Source organism: Salmo salar, chromosome ssa10 (genome assembly GCF_905237065.1).
Source record: "Salmo salar chromosome ssa10, Ssal_v3.1, whole genome shotgun sequence".
In the NCBI taxonomy this organism is placed as follows: Eukaryota; Metazoa; Chordata; class Actinopteri; order Salmoniformes; family Salmonidae; genus Salmo; species Salmo salar.
The window spans coordinates 71420166-71441629 of record NC_059451.1 but is presented as its reverse complement, the minus strand read 5'-3'; the positions used below and the strand labels follow the sequence as shown (position 1 = coordinate 71441629).

General features: G+C 41.4%; 1 protein-coding gene across 3 annotated transcripts in view; it reads left to right on the top strand.

Annotated features, from left to right (window-relative positions):
- ambra1b (autophagy/beclin-1 regulator 1b) overlaps positions 1-19905 on the top strand; it is a 50962-nt gene extending 31057 nt beyond the window's left edge. For all 3 annotated transcript variants that reach the window (XM_045688060.1, XM_014123984.2, XM_014123983.2), the window contains 4 exons: positions 907-1014; positions 1255-1448; positions 4900-5031; positions 15391-19905. In XM_045688060.1, coding sequence (XP_045544016.1) covers positions 907-1014; positions 1255-1448; positions 4900-5031; positions 15391-16001 — 1045 coding nt within the window. In that variant the 3' untranslated portion in view covers positions 16002-19905. The remainder of the gene's footprint in view (positions 1-906; positions 1015-1254; positions 1449-4899; positions 5032-15390) is intronic.
- Positions 19906-21464: the final 1559 nt, after the last annotated feature.

Genomic DNA, 21464 nt, shown 5'->3' with positions numbered 1-21464 from the left:
GTCATGGGATGCCACCTTTTCCAACAAGTCAGTTCGTCCTGCTAGAACTTCCCCAGTCAACCGTAAGTGCTGTTATTGTGAAGTTAAAACGCCTAGGAGCAACAACGGCTCAGCTGTGAAGTGGTAGGCCACACAAGCTCACAGAAAGAGACTGCCGAGTGCTGAAGCGTTTAGCACGTAAAAATTATCTGTCCTTGGTTTCTTTTTTTCTTCTTCTTCTGGCTATCTTGATCTCTGGCTCTCGAGTCATTTGTGTCTTATTTCATCCAACAGTGAGCTGAATGCATCAGACTAGCTCAATGCATATATAGTTGATTTTATTGAAACACATAGGGTGTGTCTATAAATGGAAAAATAGGCTACACTTTTTTTTTTTTTTTAAACAATCGATTGGTCCACTACTTTCGGTTGACTAAGATAAAATTTTTGGTCAGGGACAGCCCTAGTAAATAGTATGGTCTACAGATTATCATGAGGTAGTCTAACTTGGGCGAGCAGAACTTCGAGACTTCCTTAAACTTTAAGCTAATTAATATTAGAGATTGCGCACCAGCTGTTGATAGACACCCCACCAACCCTGATCTTAGTGGACTCTGACATTCTGTCCTGGCGATGCATTGAAAAAAACAGCTAGATTTGTGTTATCCATGTCCTTGTTCAGTCATGTCTCGGAGAAGCATAGTATATTACAGTTCTTATTGTCCCATTGATAGGATAGTCTCGAACGGAGCTCATCCAGTTTATTTTCCAGCAATTGTGCATTCACCAATATAACAGATGGTAGAGGCGATTCATTATTCATGTCCATAAGCTCGTTTAGGTCATAGGAAATGATGGCGGAAGCATTATGGAGAGATCCAATTATGACGACATCGTCGCCGATGATAAATGTTCTCTGTTCTCTAGGTTCTACCGTAGTGATGGAGAGAGCCCGGCCGAAGCAAGCACAGAGCCCATATTCACAGTCAACAGCGGTAGTGGAACCAGCAGGACCCGCAGTACAGATCGACCAGGGTGAGGAATCTAGGACCCATCACTGAAGGCGTTGTTGACACCTCTTTCTCTTACCCCTCTCCCTGGCCTGCTCGCTGTGTGCACTGAACTGTGGCAAAATTCAGGAACTTATCCCAAATCCTCAAACTTTAAAACCGGGGAATTTGGGGGAAGGTTCCAGAATTTACAACCCCAAACTGTTATGAGTGTCCATCCAATCATGTCTTACTAATCTTCTCTGTGGTGTTTGTCTGCTCCAAGGGCCCCCAGTCGCTCCAGCTGGAGACTTGACAGAGACATGGGTCTCATGAACGCCATTGGCCTCCAGCCCCGACACCCCGCCCCCTCTGTGACCTCACAGGGCACTCAGACACCCATCGTCCAGCTGCAGAATGCCGAGACGCAGACAGAGAGGGACCTCCCCAGGCCCAGCACCTCCCACGCTGCTGCTTATGGTAGGAGACATAATAATAATTAGAGCCCGACCGATAAATCGGTTGATATTAGCCTTTCCCAGAAATGCACTACCGCTCAAAGGTTTGGGGTCACTTAGAAATGTCCTTGTTTTTGAAAGAAAAGCAAAAAAAAACATTTGTCCATTTTAAAATAACATCATCAAATTAATCAGAAATACACTGTAGATGTTGTAAATGACTATTGTAGCTAGAAACGGCATATTTTGTTAACATTTTTTTTTATGGAATATCTACATAGGCGTACAGAGGCCCATTATCAGCAACCATCACTCCTGTGTTCCAATGGCACGTTGTGTTAGCTAATTCAAGTTTATAATTTTAAAAGGCTAATTGATCATTAGAAAACCCTTTTGCAATTGTTAGTACAGCTGAAAACTGTTGTCCTTATTAAAGAAGCAATAAAACTGGCCTGTAGACTAGTTGAGTATCTGGAGCATCAGTATTTGTGGGTTCGATTACAGGCTCAAAATAGCCAGAAACAAGGACTTTCTTCTGAAACTCGTCAGTCTATTCTTGTTCTGAGAAATGAAGTCTATTCCATGCGAGAAATTGCCAAGAAACTGAAGATCTCGTACAACGCTGTGTACTACTGCCTTCACAGAACAGCGCAAACTGGCTCTAACCAGAATAGAAAGAGGATTGGGAGGCCCTGGTACACAACTGAGCAAGAGGGCAAGTACATTAGTGTGTCTAGTTTGAGAAACAGACGCCTCACAAGTCCTCAACTGGTAGCTTCATTAAATAGTACTTGCAAAACACCAGTCTCAACGTCAACAGTGAAGAGGCGAGTTCCTCTGTCCAGTGTCTGTGTTCTTTTGTCCATCTTAATCTTTTATTTTTATTGGCCAGACTGAGGTACGGCATTTTCTTTGCAACTCTGCCTAGAAGGCCAGCATCCCGGAGTCGCCTCTTCACTGTTGACGTTGTTTTGCGGGTCCTATTAAATTAAGCCAATTAACAGGTGTGCCTTGTTAAAAGTTCATTTCTGGAATTTCTTTCCTCAATGCATTTGAACCAATCTGTTGTGACAAGGTAGGGGGGGTATACAGAAGATGGCCCTATTTGATAAAAGACCAAGTCCATATTATGGCAAGAACAGCTCAAATAAGCAAATAGAAATGACAGTCCATCATTACTTTAAGACATGGTCAGTCAATCCGGAAAATAATAATAATTAAATACTTTCCCGAATGCACTGTCATTTGATCTCTGATCATTCTAGGCATGTAGTTACCAGCGTACAATTGGCTCATTCATCCCCCTCTCCCCTGTAACTATTCCCCAGGTCGTTGCTGTAAATGAGAATGTGTTCTCAGGCAACTTACCTGGTAAAATAAGGGTTAAATAAAATATATCTGCCTATTTGCAGTAATATTTTTTTATCGTTGCCTGAACATCATTCAACCCTAGGTCACAACGTGAGCGAGAGTATGCATGGTGGTTTGACGGTGAGTAGCTTACCACAGGCAGTGCATTTGAATAAGTAAATAATCAGAAGTACACTTCACCAAGCAAGCAGCCTTGTCCTCATCACATTCTCACTGAGTTAACGTTAGATGACGAGCAAGCCAGCAGCAGGGTAGTGAGCTTAGTTATCTAGCCAGCAAGCTTAGCTAGCTAGCATTCTGTTCTACTTGTGTGTTAACACTGGACTGGCGCTAAAGTGAACACTCATCCTTGATACAAAAATATAAATGTTACTGTCTGGGCCTATTATGTTAGCCAGTGGGCTTATTTTGTTTATTTTCTGAAATATGCAATCTGCAAAAAGCGAGACAGTCTATCATTCAGGCCATGTGCTTCCATTCATTATGAGATGAGTAGCTAACTAGCTAAATTAGAACTTGTGACAATTACCACTGCTGCAAGCATTTCCCTGCATAAACATTTTCAGTCATCACTGCATGCCATTTGCAGTTGACATATATATAGCCAATACATTTTGTATTGAATAACAGTGTAAAGTACTTGTGGTTTCAGTAAGAAAACATTGTCGTAAACAGCAAGCATGAGCTTGTCATAACATGTCATTGCAAGGGTGCCAGTGAAGTCTTTTGGTTACATGACCTATGACTGTTGTAAAGCACTTAATGAATCTTCTCAATACAAATGTTGACATCTACTGGTGCAATTACGAACTACATGTTACTGAATTTCAATGCGTAGGTTGTGGACTTGGGAATATGGCAGTTTCAGATTTACTTTGACGCAGTTTAATTCAGCCAGTGAACTTCCCCTTGTTTATTAGTGTGATTGTAGTGCTTCATTTAACACAAACACTTCTTATCCACTGCCGTAGACCAATCTTTAACTTGTACCTAAAGGTAAACTAAACAAGTGTTTTGTATTTACCTTTGTATTTATAGAGGAGAGTTGCTTTTTGGTGGTTATCATGTAAACCACAAAATGTTTTTACATGTTAATTTGAATATCAATCAAATGTATTTATAAAGTCGTCCTTTTTACATCGGCTGATGTCACAGTGCTATATAGAAACCCCAAACAGCAAGCAAGGCAGATGTAGAAGCACGGTGGCTAGGAAAAACTCCCTAGAAAGGCAGGAACCTAGGAAGAAACCTAGAGAGGAACCAGGCTCTGAGGGGTGGCCAGTCCTCTTCTGGCTGTGCCGGGTGGCGACTATAACAGTACATGGCCAGATTATTCTTCAACATGTTCAAACGTTCATAGATAACCAGCAGGGTCAAATAATAATCACAGTGGTTGTAGAGGGTGCAACAGGTCAGTACCTCAGTAAATGTAACTTGGCTTTTCATAGCCGAGCAATATTTAGTTAAGAAATCATAATTTAGAGTATCTGTTAATCCTTTAGAGCACAATTTGTGTAAAAAAAAAAAGTATTTTCATTCCCCCCCCTAAACATATCGGCAGTTATATCGATAATCTGACTTTCTCCCTAGTCGGTATTGGACCCAAAAATATCACATCGGTCAGGCTCTAATAATAATAATTTGGTGGGTGCCTATATTTGTTCTGTTTCAAGTGTGTATTATACTCATGTATGGAATATTTGTTTTGCATATCCCATCTCCCTCGGATATACCCAACGGCAACCCTGGAGCAATAAGGGTAAAGTGCCTTGCTCCAGGGCATATCGGCAGATTTTTCACCTTGTCGGCTTACGGATTCGAACAAGTAACCTTTTGGTTACTGGCCCAATGCTCTAACCGCTCGGCTACCTGCCACCGACTTCTCATTGGCTCCCTGTGTGAAAAAGAAACACTGAGATCCAATCAGAACGTCCTCAAAGACACATTGACATTCAATTAAGTGTCAGCAGTAAAAGTATTATTTTGTATTTAACACAGATATTAACCTAATGTCTCATCTAACGTATTGTGCAGTTTAGTGTTGCAGTTTTAGTTTTTTTGAGGAAATGTAAATGTATCAATATTTTCTCTCACTATCTCAGAAGTCCGTCAAGAGCTCCCGTCCACGAGCCGCGAGGCCAAAGGGAGCCTAGAGCAGCCACAAACCAGCCAGATCGAGGACAGAGCCCTGGGGGACGCCTCGACAGAAGCCGGCACCTCTACCGCTAACACTGGTAATCCTACCAGTCCCACCTACTACCCTCCCTTTTTATAATGCCATAAAGCAGGGTTGGGGTCAATTCAGAAAGTAAACCCAATTCGAAATGTTACTCATTGAAAAGCATAGAGAATTGGAATTTTAGTGTACTTCCTGAATTGAAATGGAATTGACTCCAACCCTGTCACAGTGCCTCTTATTGTACCTTCTATATGGTTTTACAGCATGTTTTCCTCTACTATGATCTCCAGGCGGGGTGCAAAGGCCCCCAAAGCAACATCCAGGCCCTCTAGTCTCATTCAATTCAAACAAATAGGTGTAGGGGAAACATTTTTTTTTTATATGGCTGTAATGACGGCACATGGTCAGGAAGGGCTGTTTCAACTGTCTGTTTTGGAGAGGACAGAATCCGTGAAAGATGCAGGTGTTAGGTTCTAATTTCCAGAGTAAAAACTCAACGGACACTTTGAAAAGTCAACCTAGTTTATTCTTCCCAGAGGATCAGTACAACCTTTTCAGACAAGCACTGATATTTAACCCTTCCTCCTAGTCTGAGTCTCCTCCTACACATCTGAACAAACATTGTGTCTTTACTGCTAGGCAGGACACTAAGTGATAAGGGCCATTAACTTTTATTTCTCCCTTAACGTGACCTGATCTCTTATCAATGCCTGCCACGTGTGATCTCTTTCCCTACACTCAGTACATTCCAAGCTTAATTGCACCCACCATATACCTTCCTCCTACAGATAACCATTAACTTCTGATGTAGACCCTCTAAACCTAAGCACCCAATTATTCAATAGGATACCTGATAATTAACCCTATCCCAAGTTTAGGAGTTAGTACCCAGAATCCATCACAGGTAACTGCCAAAATAAATGACACGCCAACATAGTGTCTTTAAAGGGCTTTGGGCCACCACGAGCCCCCAGAACAGCTTCAGTGCGCCTTAGCATAGAGTTTGCAAGTGTCTGGAACTCTATTGGAGGGATGCAACGCAGTTCTTCCACAAATTCCATAATTTGGTGTTTTGTTGATGGTGGTGGAAAACACTCCGGTGCCGCTCCAGAATCTCCCATTAGTGTTCAAATGGTTGAGATCTGGTGACTGAGACACACACCCTTTAAACCCCCTATGCTTCTTCGAGACCCCTCTTTCAAAAGGTCACTGAGATCTGTTCTAGCCAAGGTAGCCAAAAATAATGTGCAACTGGGATTTTTATACATGACCCTAAGCATGGAGTGTTAATTTGATGTTAATGGAGAATAACGGCAAATTTTGAGTGTCAAAGTTCCTAAACCCCTCCGACTCATTGTTGGGGGGTCTGTCAAAGTGCGCACCTCTCTCACTCGGTGTGTGCGGTACAGCGCGAGCTACCTAAACATGTTATGCAGCCCCCCCACTCATTGAGCGCTAGTCAGAACTTTGTGGAATAGTGCAACTCTGAAAATAATAGACAAATTCGGGAAGCCCAATCGATTCAGAGATGGCATATACATTTGGGTCATGGGTTCTCAATTTTGATATTTTCTGAGATCTCTGCCAAGCAAGGAGGAAACATCAGACCATGGAGTTACTGCTCGTGAAACAAACACAATAGTATCAGATGGCGTACTGAACACAGCGGTGCAAATCGCCTTAAGATAAAAACTTAATATTTAATATTAGTAAGTTAGACTAAATATTAGCACTTGATATACTCATGGGTAATAACATTTAATTTGGATAATATCACAAAACTAATCAGAAGGCTAGAGAAATGTATCGACAAATTACGAAAACAAGCAACACTCAAACGTGGCCACTCCTCCACAGATACAAACCATTTAAGCTTTTCACCACTGGGTCCGGTAAGTGTGTAAAGCGATCTGTTAAAGTTGATAGATGACAAACTGGGCATACTTGAATTAGTCAGTAAGGATATAAAGGAGTTGAAGGAGAGCCTTGAAATGAGTGACAAAAGAGCTGCGATAATGGAGAAAGAAACAAACAATGGATAAAAAGGGGTATGCCAGGTGTACTCTCTGCCTGAAAGAGATCAATTATGCCAACGAAGGGTATCATGCTCTGCTGGCACATTGTAGAACAGATGTCCACAGGCAGAAAGTGTACAATGTAATAATGTGCAGTGTAGCCCAAATATACTGCTTTTGTTGTGTTGAACTTGACAGTAACACTTGTGCGAGGGACGGGAGATTATTCCATTTTTGTCCCATCGTGCTCTAGCGTCTCCTGTGGTGGGCCGGGCGCATGCACGCTGACACGGTCGCCAGGTATTTCCTCCGACACATTGGTGCTGGCTTCCGGGTTGAGCGGGCATTGTGTCAAGAAGCAGTGCGGCTTGGCTGGGTCGTGTTTCAGAGGCGCACGGCTCTCGACCTTCGCCTCTCCCGAGTCCGTACGGGAGTTGCAGCGATGGGACAAGACTGTAACAACCAATTGGATACCATGAAATTGGGGAGAAAAAGGGGTAAAACCATTTTTTATAATAATAAATAATTGTTACGGCTTAACAGATAATAAGAAAAGAAGAACAATATTTACCTGGCTCAAAGAGAAGGAAAATATCTATTGTTTACAGGAAACTCATTCAACAATTTTAGATGAAGTTGTCTGGAATATGGACTGGGGGGTGAAATGAACTCAAAATTAATGAACAGTAATTCTGATCTGAATGTGCAAATTGTCCAAACTGATCCGCAAGGTAGAGTGCTTTGCAAAAGTATTCATCCCGCTTGCCGTTTTTCCTATTTTGTTGCATTACAACCTGTAATTGAAATGAATTTTTATGTGGTTTTCATGTAAGGACATACACAAAATAGTCCAAATTGGTGAAGTGAAATGAAAAAGATTACTTGTTTCAAAAAAATTAAAAAAAATAAAAAACGGAAAAGTGGTGCGTGCATATGTATTCACCCCGTTTGCTACGAAGACCCTAAATAAGATCTGGTGCACCCAATTACCTTCAGAAGTCACATAATTAGTTAGATTGCACACAGGTGGACTTTATTTAAGTGTCACATGATCTGTCACATGATCTCTGTATATATACACCTGTTCTGAAAGGTCCCAGAGTCTGCAACACCACTAAGCAAGGGGCACCACCAAACAAGCGGCACCATGAAGACCAAGGAGATCTTCAAACAGGTCAGGGACAAAGTTGTGGAGTAGTACAGATCAGGGTTGGGTTATAAAAAAATATCAGAAACTTTGAACATCCCTTGGAGCACCATTAAATCCATTATTAAAAAGAGAGGGCCGCCCACCAAAACTCACGGACCAGGCAAGGAGGGCATTAATCAGAGAGGCAACAAAGAGACGAACGATGACCCTGAAGGAGCTGCGAAGCTCCACAGCGGAGATTGGAGTATCTGTCCATAGGACCACTATAAGCTGTACACTCCAAAGAGCTGGGCTTTACAGAAGAGTGGCCAGAAAAAAAAGCCATTGCTTAAAGAAAAAAATAAGCAAACGCGTTTGGTGTTTGCCGAAAGGCATGTGGGAGACTCCCCAAACATATGGAAAAGGGTACTCTGGTCAAAATGGAGCTTTTTGGCTATCAAGGAAAACACTATATATCTGGCGCAAACACAACACCTCTCATTAACCGAAAAACACCATCCCCACAGTGAATCATGGTGGTGGCAGCATCATGTTGTGGGGATGTTTTTCATCAGCAGGGACTGGGAAACTGGTCAGAATTGAAGGAATGATGGATGGTGCTAAATACAGGGAAATTCTTGAAGGAAACCAATGTCAGTCTTCCAGAGATTTGAGACTTGGACAGAGGTTCACCTTCCAGCAGAACAATGACCCTAAGCATACTGCTAAAGCAACACTTGAGTGGTTTAAGGGGAAACATTTAAATGTCTTGGAATGGCCTAGTCAAAGCCCAGACCTCAATCCAATTGAGAATCTGTACTATGACTTAAAGATTTCTGTACACCAGCGGAACCCATCCAACTTGAAGGAGCTGGAGCAGGTTTGACTTGAAAAGTGGGCAAAAATCCCAGTGGCTAGATGTGCCAAGCTTATAGAGACATATCCCAAGAGACTTGCAGCTGTAATTGCTGTAAAAGGTGGCTCTACAAAGTATTGACTTTGGTGTTTGGGGGGGGTGAATAGTTATGCACGCTCAAGTTTTCAGTTTTTTTCATCGTATTTCTTGTTTGTTTCACAATAAAAAATATTTTGCATCTTCAAAGTGGTAGGCATGTTGTGTAACTCAAATGATACAAATCCCCCCCGTCCCCCCCCCCCAAAAAAAAATAAATCAATTTTAATTGCAGGTTGTAAGGCAACAAAATGGGAATAATGCAAAGGTGGGTGAATACTTTTGCAAGCCACTGTAGATGGATGATTTTAAATATTTTATTGGACCATAAACAGAGATGGCTCATTAACCTTTACGGACCAAATACTGATGATCCACGCTTCTTTGAAAATATATATAATAAATGATCAACCCTGCAAGCAATACAAGACTTTTATTATAATACTGTTTTTAAATACCTCAATGGACCGTAAAAGAAATCGCACTACAAACTATCACCCGCATGCTCTTAACCTCACTAGGGTAGGGGGCACTATTTTCATCTCCGGATGAAAAGCGTGCCCAAAGTAAACTTCCTGCTACTCAGGCCCAGAAGCTAGGATATGCATATAATAGATTTGGATAGAAAACACTCCAAAGTTTCTAAAACTGTTAAAATAATGTCTGTGAGTATAACAGAACTAAAATGGCAGGCGAAAACCTGAGGAAAATCCATTCAGGAAGTGCCATTATTTTGAAATGGCTGTTTTTCCAATGAAAGCCTATCCACCATTTAAAGGGATAGGACCCAGATTCCATTCCCTATGGCTTCAACTAGTTGTGAACAGTCTTTAGACATTGTTTCAGGCTTTTATTCTGAAAAATGAGGGAGAATGACAACTAAGTGATTCATTTTATTGCTATTTCTGACTTTCGTGACTAATCTGCTTGGCTGGTATGTAATGTTTTGTGTGCTGAGCACTCTCCTCAGATAATAGCATTGTTTGCTTTCGCCGTAAAGCCTTTTTGAAATCTGACACGGCGGCTGGATTAACAACTTAAGCTTTATTTTGATGTATTACACTTGTGATTTCATGAAAGTTAAATATTTATAGTAATTTAATTTGAATTTGGCGCTCTGCAATTTCACCGGATGTTGGCCAGGTGGGACGGTAGCGTCCCACACCCCCTAGAGGTTAAGGAAATCATGTATGTCATGGATATATTGGACCTAGTGGATATATGTAGGCTTAAATATCCTGACCTAGTGAGATATACATGGAGGTTTAATATCCTGACCTAGTGAGATATACATGGAGGTTTAATATCCTGACCTAGTGAGATATACATGGAGGTTTAATATCCTGACCTAGTGAGATATACATGGAGGTTTAATATCCTGACCCAGTGAGATGATATACATGGAGGAGGTTTAATATCCTGACCTAGTGAGATATACATGGCGGAAGCTCAATAAAGCGTTCTTATGTCAAGGTAGGCCTTGAAATACATCCACAGGTTCACCTCCAATTGACTCAAATGATGCCAATTAGCCTATCAGAAGCTTCTAAAGCCATGACACAATTTTCTGATATTTTCTGAGATGTTTAAAGGCACAGTCAACTTAGTGTATGCAAACTTCTGACCCACTGGAGTTGATACAGTGAATTATAAGTGAAATAATCTGTCTGTGAACAATTGTTGGAAAAATTGTGTCATGCACTTGGTAGTTCTCCTTACCGACTTGCCAAAACTATAATTTGTTAACAAGACATTTGTGGAGTGGTTGAAAAACTAGTTTTAATGACTCCAACCTAAGTGTATGTAAACTTCCGACTTCAACTGTATATGTGTGTATACAGATAGATGTGTGTATTGAATGAATACCTGTAACATTTCAATTTTGGAGAATATCTTATGAAATGGGTTAAAATCATGTATAGTAACCCTAGGTGTAATTAATGGCTACTTCTCAAAGTATTAAACTGTCGGAGTAAAACAAGGTTGTCCACTATCGGCATATCTATCTATTTATTATGGTCATTGAAATGTTAGCTATTAAAATCAGATCCAACCATATCAAGGGATTAGACAGACGGGGCTTAAAAACAAAGGTGTCATTGTATGTGGATTCATGTTTTCTTTTAAATCCACAACTTGGATCCCTCCACAGCCTCATAGAGGATCAAAATAATTGTTCTAAACTCTCTGGATTACAACCAAATTATGAAAGTGTACTTACTATATTACGTATTGGATCACTAAAAATACAACTTTTACATTACTGTGTAGTTTACCAAGAAATGTTTAACTGTGAAAGCATTAGACCTTTCACAAAAGGCTTCAGTCATACAAAATGTATACTTAAATCTGAACTGGTTCTCTAGAAAATTAGTAAGAATGTCTAACCCCATGTTCAAGAAAGGCCCTTTTCCCTTTATTCAGATTACAACCTCTCACTTTAAGTTATTTGAAAAGAAAATCATCTCCAAAATATCACTTTTTAAAACAGCCATAGGTTACAATTTTAATTTAGTCCACCAGAAAAGACAGAACAAACAATACAAAAAATATTGTGGTTTAACTCAAATATACTAATTGATAATAAAAAATAAAATAAAAAAATTAATAATACAAAAAAAGGGTATTTTTGTAAATTATATCATAAATAGGACTGGTGGAGTTATGTCACACATGCAGCTAACAAAAACATGGAAATGTCTGCTCTACCCAAAATTACAACCAACTAACTGCAGCATTACCACAAAAGTGGAACGGGGAAAGTATGGAACATGTTTGTCGGTCCTGCATTAAAGACTATAATTGGTTAAAGAAAATTGTGATAAATAATAAAAAGTATACCGGGTTCATTAAGGACCAAAAAAATGACAGCCGTGCCATATAGATTGCAAAATAGTTGGGAAGAGGTTTTTGACATACTGATTCCATGGTGCATGGTTATGGACTGATATGCAAAACAACACCAGATTCAAAACTTAGAATTTTTACATTTTAAATTATTATACAAAATTCTTGCAACCAATAGAATGTTATTTATATGGTGAATACAACCTTCCCAGCTCTGCCGATTTTGCTGCGAAGAGGCAGAATCATTAGTTCTTTTGTTTTGGTACTTTCCAATATGTCGCTTGTTTTTGGTCACAGGTCCAGGAATGGCTGAGTTGTTTACCTGGAGCTAACCCTGCAGATAGCACTTTTGGGCGATCTGAAAAGTCAGTAGTCAATCGATGAATAATATACTTATAGCAAAAAAATATATTTTCAATTTCCATCTGTAGAAACAATGAAAATAGAAACGTTTTTTGTGAAACATCACAGCACAGTTGAAAAATATATGGCAAATAGAAATCCAATATGGATGGTGTTAAGAGATAGACGGGAGGGGTTGAATGGAGCTGAAGGTTGGGACTAATAACTACTATTAACAATAGACGGGAGGGGTTGAATGGAGCTGAAGGTTGGGACTAATAACTACTATTAACAATAGACGGGAGGGGTTGAATGGAGCTGAAGGTTGGGACTAATAACTACTATTAACAATAGACGGGAGGGGTTGAATGGAGCTGAAGGTTGGGACTAATAACTACTATTAACAATAGACGGGAGGGGTTGAATGGAGCTGACGGTTGGGACTAATAACTACTATTAACAATAGACGGGAGGGGTTGAATGGAGCTAAAGGTTGGGACTAATAACTACTATTAACAATAGACGGGAGGGGTTGAATGGAGCTGACGGTTGGGACTAATAACTACTATTAACAATAGACGGGAGGGGTTGAATGGAGTTGACGGTTGGGACTAATAACCACTATTAACAAGAGAACTAATGTAAAACATACTATGATTGTAAAACGTACACTACCGGTCAAAAGTTTTCGAACACCTACTCATTCAAGGGTTTTTATTTTATTTTTTACTATTTTCTACATTGTAGAATAATAGTGAGACATCAAAACTATGAAATAACACATATGGAATCATGTAGTAACCAAAAAAGTGTTAAAGAAATCTAAATATATTTTATATTTGAGATTCTTCAAATAGCCACCCTTTGCCTTGATGACAGCTTTGTATACACTTGGCATTCTCTCAACCAGCTTCATGAGATAGGCACCTGGAATGCATTTCAATTAACAGGTGTGCCTTGTTAAGTTAATTGGTGGAATTTCTTTCCTCAATGTGTTTGAGCCAATCAGTTGTTTTGACCGGTAGTGTATATAGATTAACAACTTTTGTGGAAGAGCACAGTTTGAAAGATATGGACATCAGAAATAGATGGGCGAGGTTGAGGGTAGGGGAAGGACAGGAGTAAAAATAAACAAAATATAACTATTTTAAAATGGACTTTGTCCATAGTATGTATAAACTGGAATTACAGGCCTAAAGTGGTGGTGTTCACTAGTTTTCTCCAACTGGGGGAGGAGTGGTGGGTTGGAGGGTAATAAAGGAAATGTATAAAAAAAAATATATGGTGTGTGAAGAGGGGACTCTGGGATGCTGGCCTTTTAGGCAGAGTTGGCCAGTCTGAGATATGGCATTTTCTTTGCAACTCTGCCTAGAAGGCCAGCATCCTGGAGTCGGCTCTTCACTGTTGACGTTGAGACTGGTGTTTTGCAGGTACTATTTAATGAAGCTGCCAGTTGAGGACTTGTGAGCCCGTCTGTTTCTCAAACTAGACATACTAATATACTTGTCTTCTTGCTAGGTTGTGCACCGGGGCCTCCCACTCCATTTTCTATTCTGGTTAGAGCCAGTTTGCTATGTTCTGTGAAGGGAGTAGTACACAGCGTTGTACGAGATCTTCAGTTTCTTGGCAATTTCTCGCATGGAATAGCCTTCATTTCACAGAACGAGAATAGGCTAACGAGTTTCAGAAGAAAGTGCTTGTTTGCCATTTTGAGCCTGTAATCGAACCCACAAATGCTGACGCTCCAGATACTCAACTAGTCTACAGGCCAGTTTTATTGCTTCTTTTATCAGGACAACAGTTTTCAGCTGTGCTAACATAATTGCAAAAGGGTTTTCTAATGAGCCATTATCTTTTTAAAATTATAAACTTGGATTATCTAACACAATGTGCCATTGGAACACCGGAGTGATGGTTGCTGATAATGGGCCTCTGTACGCCTATGTAGATATTCCATAAACAATCTGCCGTTTCCAGCTACAATAGTCATTTACAACATTAACAATGTCTACACTGTATTTCTGATCAATTTGATGTTATTTTAATGGACAAAAAATTTGCTTTTCTTTCAAAAACAAAGACATTTCTAAGTGACCCCAAACTTTTGAACAGTTGTGTGTGATCGATCAAACTTTCACAGAGTAGGGTATTTGATGCAAGAATATTGGATGCAAACATATAAAATACATTTTAATTTGATAAAATTAGACATTGTCTTGCTCACTCGAGAGAAGGCAATTTGGCCCTGGCTTCCAAACGAAATCCCCTGCATCATTTTGTGAAATTGTTGTCAATTAGTCTACCTATTTATATATATAAAAAATTTTTGGGCAAATGTAGGCAAATAATAAATGTAATATCATATTTGATCTACCCCAATAAAAAAATTGGAAAGTGCGAATAAATCGATAGCCTTGGTACAGGTGTCTGCAATATGTGCAACAGAAATGTAGGATATGTTCGCTGGCTACTGTAAGAAAGTTACATTCTGATGAAACATTTGTTAAATAAATGAGCCTTTTAGCCCATGTGTGTCATCCTATGACTCACTCTTTCCCTCATTTTAGTAGATCTATTTTTCCATAATGATCTGATCACACAAGGTAGAATGAGTCAAATTGCGTTGAAAGTGGGAGGCGGGATTTGGTTGGCTCCTTTCCTCCTTGCTTGGCAGAGATCTCTGAAAAGGTAAAATTGTGAACCGGTGACCCAAATTTATCATACAAAATGTATATGCCATATCTCACAATCGTAGCTCTATCTCGCTCTCCCTGAGTGAGAGAGGTACGCACTTTGACAGACAGTCCAACAATGAGTCAAAGGGGTTTAGGAACTTGGACAAAATGTAATTTCGGCAGGCATAATTGAATTTCTCCCCTCTTGGAGTCATTTCCTATGGCCCTCGATGGTTTCCATCATTTCCTCATAACCGCCCTCTTCTACCAACCAGCTGAACTGAACACTGGGGTTTCAAGGAATAACAGCAGACTGACATATTAACTTCCTTCCCGGGGCTAATTAAGTTGTCATTGTATCGTTTTTTTGGTGACATGCCACACAATCTGCAGCTTGAAAGCATGAATTATCAGCGCTCAATCTTCTCTCGTTCCCTCCCTCCCTCTGTCCCAGGTGAGGCCCCAGAGTACGCCCCGGGAGAGGACGCCCTGGCACGGATCCGCCGGCTCATCGCAGAGGGCGGCATGACGGCGGTGGTTCAGCGGGAGCAGAGCACCACCATGGCCTCCATGGGTGGGTTTGGCAACAACATTATCGTCAGCCACCGCATCCACCGCGGCTCCCAGACTGGGGCGGGTGCTGCAGCCAAGCGGCCTAGCAGCAGTGACCCTATTCTGGCCGACCCTGGCCCCTCTACAGCCTCCCCTTCCACCTGCCCCCTCAACTCCCTGTGTCTCAGCCTGGAGCACCCCTCTGCTCCCTCAGAGCCTCGCCCAGGCCAGGTGTGGGGTATGCCCTCCATCTCTCAACCACAACCCCCTGGCCTAGCCTCAGAGGGTGAGGGGGCCAGTCTCTCAGTGACCATGGACATCGACGACATGTTTGAAGGAGCCGGCCGAATGGACGATTCTGAGCCAGGCCCCTCTTCCTCCTTGCTCTTCTCCTCCTCTTCTTCCTCTCGCGGCTCTTACCCCTCTGGCACCGGCAGAAATGGCAACAATAACAACAACAACAACGGCAGTAACAACAGAGATAGTTACCCAGGTGACCCTTACAGCAGGTAGAGTTCTGTGTGACTTGGCCCTTATTGCCCAGGAGAGGGAGAGAATCCCTCAGAGGAGATAGTGGGTGACTGCTTTGGGTCGACAGATGGTGTATCACGAACCCTAAAGCCGAGTGTACACTACACGATTTTTGGCCCTCGATTTAGCTGTCGCAGACAAGTTTTTGAGATCGGAGACAAAATCACCATGTTGTTGCATACTCGAACCGTCCAAGACGTCCCAATATTTTCAAACATGTTTGATTCTATTGGCACAATGTGTAATGCTCTTGTAGTGTGAGATGTTTTGAGAACGGTGATCGGCAATAGGCAATGTGAGCTCGCCAGAGTAGAAGCCAGTGAGATGATGTATCACATCAACCATAATGTGTAGACTCTCGAACAGGAGCGACGACTACTACTAGCTAGCTGGTATGCGTTTGTACTTGCCTTAAAAGCCATAGTGTCAATTGGTTACCGCTCTGAAGTTCACAAGCAAAATGTATTGGCTAGATATTTCAACTCTATGGCAAGCTTGAATGTCTGACTATAAACTTTGAGGATGCTTTGAGCCACAGCTCGTTCTAGCAACGTTAACAATCTAATCACATCACATTGTTTTCGCCAGACAGCGTGGTACCACGAATCCTCACGACTAAGTGAAGAATCTTGTCTTGTACCACATGGTTTAGTGTGCGCACCACTACGTTGGCAAGACAAACAACAGGTAAGACGGTTGTTTAATGTGAGCGGCTCAGCGACGTTTTGGATTTTGAAAGTCATGTAGTGTACGCCCGGCATAAAGGAACAGTATGGCCCTGTCTTGCTGGTGCGCTTCTCCTCAAAGCCTTATCTAACAAAGAATGGGTGCTCAGACTCTGCAGGGGACCCAGACCTGAACATAAGGGACATAAGCTCCCCCCCCCTCCCCATGCTGCACCCACCAGTGGCATTGTGATCCCCCTGCATTGGTGTGCAATTACACTGCACTTAAAATGGACCTTAGTTGTATGATCATTCCATGTCAGAAAGGCTTTTACTTGAATTGTGCCAGCACCGGGGTACCGATGCTGAGATTTTTTTCAGTTCTTTCTCTTTGCATAGGCGTGACCGATAGACAAGGTTAGTCCATTCAAAGTGCCATGTAAGGGTAATTGTAAACAACAACAAGAAACAGACAGTTTCTCCAGTGTGTGCAGCGTTCTGGTGCCATGTGATTTGATGTGAAATAGCGTGCGTTTGCTATATTTGGAAGCTTTTTTTCTTTTTGCTGCCAAGTTGTAGGGCGTGTATTTGTAATTTGATGATAATGCATAGCGGGAAAATAATCCTATTGTTGTATGAATCATAAGATGCGTGTGGCATAACTAAAGCCATGCCTTTCAAGAGAATCTTCAGTTATTTTTTTTATTATATACTGAACAAAAATATAAATGAAACATACAAAAATGTCATATTTTACTGAGTTACAGTTCATATAAGGAAATCAGTCAATTGAAATAAATTGGGCCCAAATCTATGGATTTCACATGACTGTGCAGGGGCGCAGCCATGGGTGGGCCTGGGAGGGCATAGGCCCACCCACTTAGCAGTTTTTCCCCACAAAAGGGCTTTATTACAGAGAGAGATACTCCTCAGTACCCCACCCCCTGAGACGATCCCACAGGGGAAAAAGCTGAATGTGGAGGTCCTGAGCTGGCGTGGTTGCAAGGCCGGTTGGACGTTCTGCGAAATTCTCTAAAACGACATTGGCGGCAGCTTATGGTAGAGAAATTAACATTAAATTCTCTGGTAACAGCTTTGGTTGACATTCCTGTAGTCAGCGTGCCAATTGCAAACTCCCTCAACTTGAGACATGTGTGACAACTGCACATTTTAGTGGACTTTTATTGTCCCAAGCTCAAGGTGCACCTGTGTAATGATCATGCTGTTTAATCAGCTTCTTGATATGCCACATCTGTCAGGTGGATAGATTATCTTGACAAAGGAGAAATGGTCACTTACAGGGATGTACAAAATTTGAGAGCAATATGATATTTGTGCATATGGAACATTTCTGGGATTTAGTTCACCTCATGAAACATGGGACCAACACTTTACATGTTGCGTTTATATTTTTGTTCAGTGTAGATTGACTATGTCAGAGAGGTCCCCTCAAAAGGATTGTTGTCCATATTACCTATCAGGCCCCAAGTGTACAGAGCATCTGATTCAAAGATAAGAGTCCCCTATTGCTTCAAGTTCAAGCAGGATATGGTGGACGTATACAAAAGGGTGGATGTAATGTTAATGTCTAATCGATCATTTCTGACTATTGATACTGTACTATTCTACTGCATGTTTTCAATAATGCTGCATTGTTTCCGACCAAAAAAAGGGAACGCCATCAGTACAAAAGTCTAGCAAAATACAGACAAATCGGCATTGAAGGACAAACAAACTCAAATCTGTTTGGGGAAGCATTAGCTAGCCATCTTGCCTGGCTTGTCATGCTGAAAGGCAGCACCGTCATTTCTCTCCTGTTGCACTAGAGTGACTGTGTTTGGTGTCGAGGTGTGTATGGTGAGGTTCGGGTCAGGACTTGTTTACTATCTGGTCCCTGGTCACACACTCCACAAACCCCCACCCCTCCGGCCTAAAAGTGTGATGGAGACCTTCCCCCAGAACCAGACCAGGCCTAGAGCCCCCTGTCGCCTGCACTTGCCACTGTTGCTCCAGGGACCCCGTGAGAGACGAGTAGTTACCATTTAGGATTCAGTAGAACAAACCTGACTGTTGACTTGAATTACGCACAGTGACCCTCCCCTTCCCACAAAGACTCTGAAGAGGAGAGACCAGGGGGCTAGCTGGATTGGCTTATCCATAGCTGTCTGTCATAGAGGAGTGTCTTCACTGAGCGTCTTCTAGGTCAAACCCAGCACCAACACACCCAGCGCTTAAGAAGCATTGAAGAAGAGCTGTTCTGTGTGTCTGTCTGTATGTATGTGTGGGCCAGAAGGCTGGTATATGTAGAATCTCTCTTAGTTACTCTGCCCTAATGGTGTGGTTTGGTACGTCAGGGTCGAGAGCTTTCGATTGTAATCTCAACCTGTCCCCCTGCTGAACCAGTCATTTTTTATTTTGAACTTGAATTCTTGATCACCATTCATTTTTAATGGTTTTGTACTGTAATGTCGTCAGAGGTACATCTGGCCTATTGTGACAGGCAGTGTCCTTTAGCATATCATTTCACTAAAGCCCCTTGACCGCGTCGGGTGCTTAAAGGTGAGAGAAAGAATTGCCCTTGCACCATTTAACTTTTATTTTTAAAATTACCCATAATGCTTAGCTATTCACATTTTGTATCGCTTTGTAGGGTTCTTATATTGATAGTTTAAGTTGGTGGGATTTGGGTTTCTTGGAGGGGAGAAGGGGTTAATGAAAATTAGCTGAAAATGCCATATTGAGAGTACAGGACCTAATGAATGGAGAGGGTGCCCTGGTTTTTTTGTTGTTGCTGCGCAGCGAGTCCTGTGTGCGGCTCTAAGCAAGCTGTTTGTTGCATGTATGAAAACTGTCTTACTGATTAGAAGAAAGTCAAATTGCCTGGCAGGTGAAAAATAACTGTTGAACTATCTGAATGCTCCTCCTGGCTTTACTTGATTAGGGCAGATTTAAAAAAAAAAAAAAAAACGTTGGCTGTTCATGTGTCTGTTTTGTGTGAAAGAGCGCTGTACCGCATCACTTTTCCCATATGTCCCTCACCCTGAATGATACACATACTGTAGGTCCACAACTACACATTTAACAATGCAAATCAATGGTATACGAAGGTAAACTGTCTCGCCTATTATTACAAAACAACTATATCAAACTATCAAGTTTGTTCACTTCATTGGCTTTGACTTTTCTGTGATGTAATTAAAGAGATTTGTTGACAAATGTAACAGTTCTGTGAAGAGATGGAAATCGTATTATTTCTTTAATGGAAAAACTACAGGTAAGTTCTATAGCTATGACCTGCGGTATTGAATACCTAAAGTAACCAAATGTCATCTATAGGTTCATTGTATGCTTTACCCACAGTGAACAAATCCTATTCTTAAAGTGAATCGATAATTCTACATCGCTTATGTGGCAATGAGGTTTGAATTATGTGCAATTAATGTGCATCTAACATAGCATTAGTATAAACTCGTTTGATATATGGCACTGCATTTAGCTGCTAGTGTTTCTTCAAACAAATCAAGTTTTCATAGTCCAGACTGCAGAGATGCATGTTTATTAGTGGGGAAATACTGCTGATTAAGCTTAACAAGTGCAATAGTCCTTCTGTACCACTTGTGTTTGGCAGAGCATTCATTTAAACTAGAAGTGGAGGTCAAATAATCGATCCCTGTGGAACACCACATTGGCTCTTGAGGGAGTTTATGCCTTTTTAAAGTGACAGATTGCATTCCTTCCAACTAAAAGGAAGAACGCAGTCTGCAATGGTCCCTCTGTACTTGTTTGTATTTATACTGAACAATTTCAAAGATTTTACTGAGTTACAGTTCACATAAGGAAATGAGTCAATTGAAAAATTCATTAGGCCCATTTCACATGAATGAGAATACAGATATGTGTCTGTTGGTCACCAATACTGTACCTTAAAGGTAGGGGTGTGGATCAGAAAAACCTGTCAGTATCTGGTGTGACCACAATTTACCTCATGCAGCGCGACATCTCCTTCGCATACAGTTGATTAGGCTGTTGATTGTGGCCTGTGGAATGTTGTCCCAGAAGCTGTGCGAAGTTGCTGGATATTGGCAGGAACTGGAACACACTGTTGTACACGTTGATCCAGAGCATCCCAAACATGCTCAATGGGTGACATGTCTGGTGAGTATGCTGAGCATGGAAAACCTGACATTTTCAGCTTCCAGGAATTGTGTACAGGTCATTGCAACATGGGACTATGCATTTTAGGCTGGGTTTCTTTACAGCACTGTGATATATCAGCTGATGTAAGAAGATATATAAATACATTTGATTTTGATTATGCTGAAGCATGATGTGATGGTGGCGGATGAATGGTATGACAATGGGCCTTGGGATCTTGTAACGGTATCTCTGTGCTTTCAAATTGCCATAAATAAAATGCCACTGTGTTTGTTGTCTGTAGCATATTGCTGCCTTTACCATAACCCCACCGCCACCAAAGGGGCACTCTGTTCACAACATTAGCATCAGCAAACCGACACAACACCATATACGTGGTCTGGTTGGATGTACTGCCAAATTCTCTAAAATGACATTGGAGGCAGCTTATGGTAGAGAAATTAACATTCAATTATCTGACAACAGCTCTGGTGGCCATTCCTGCAGTCAGCATGCCAATTACACGCTCCCTCAAAACTTGACATCTGTGGCGTTGTGTGACACAACTGCACATTTTAGAGTGGCCTTTTAGTGTCCCCAGCACAAGGTGCACCTGTGTACTGATCATGCTTTTTAATCAGCTTCT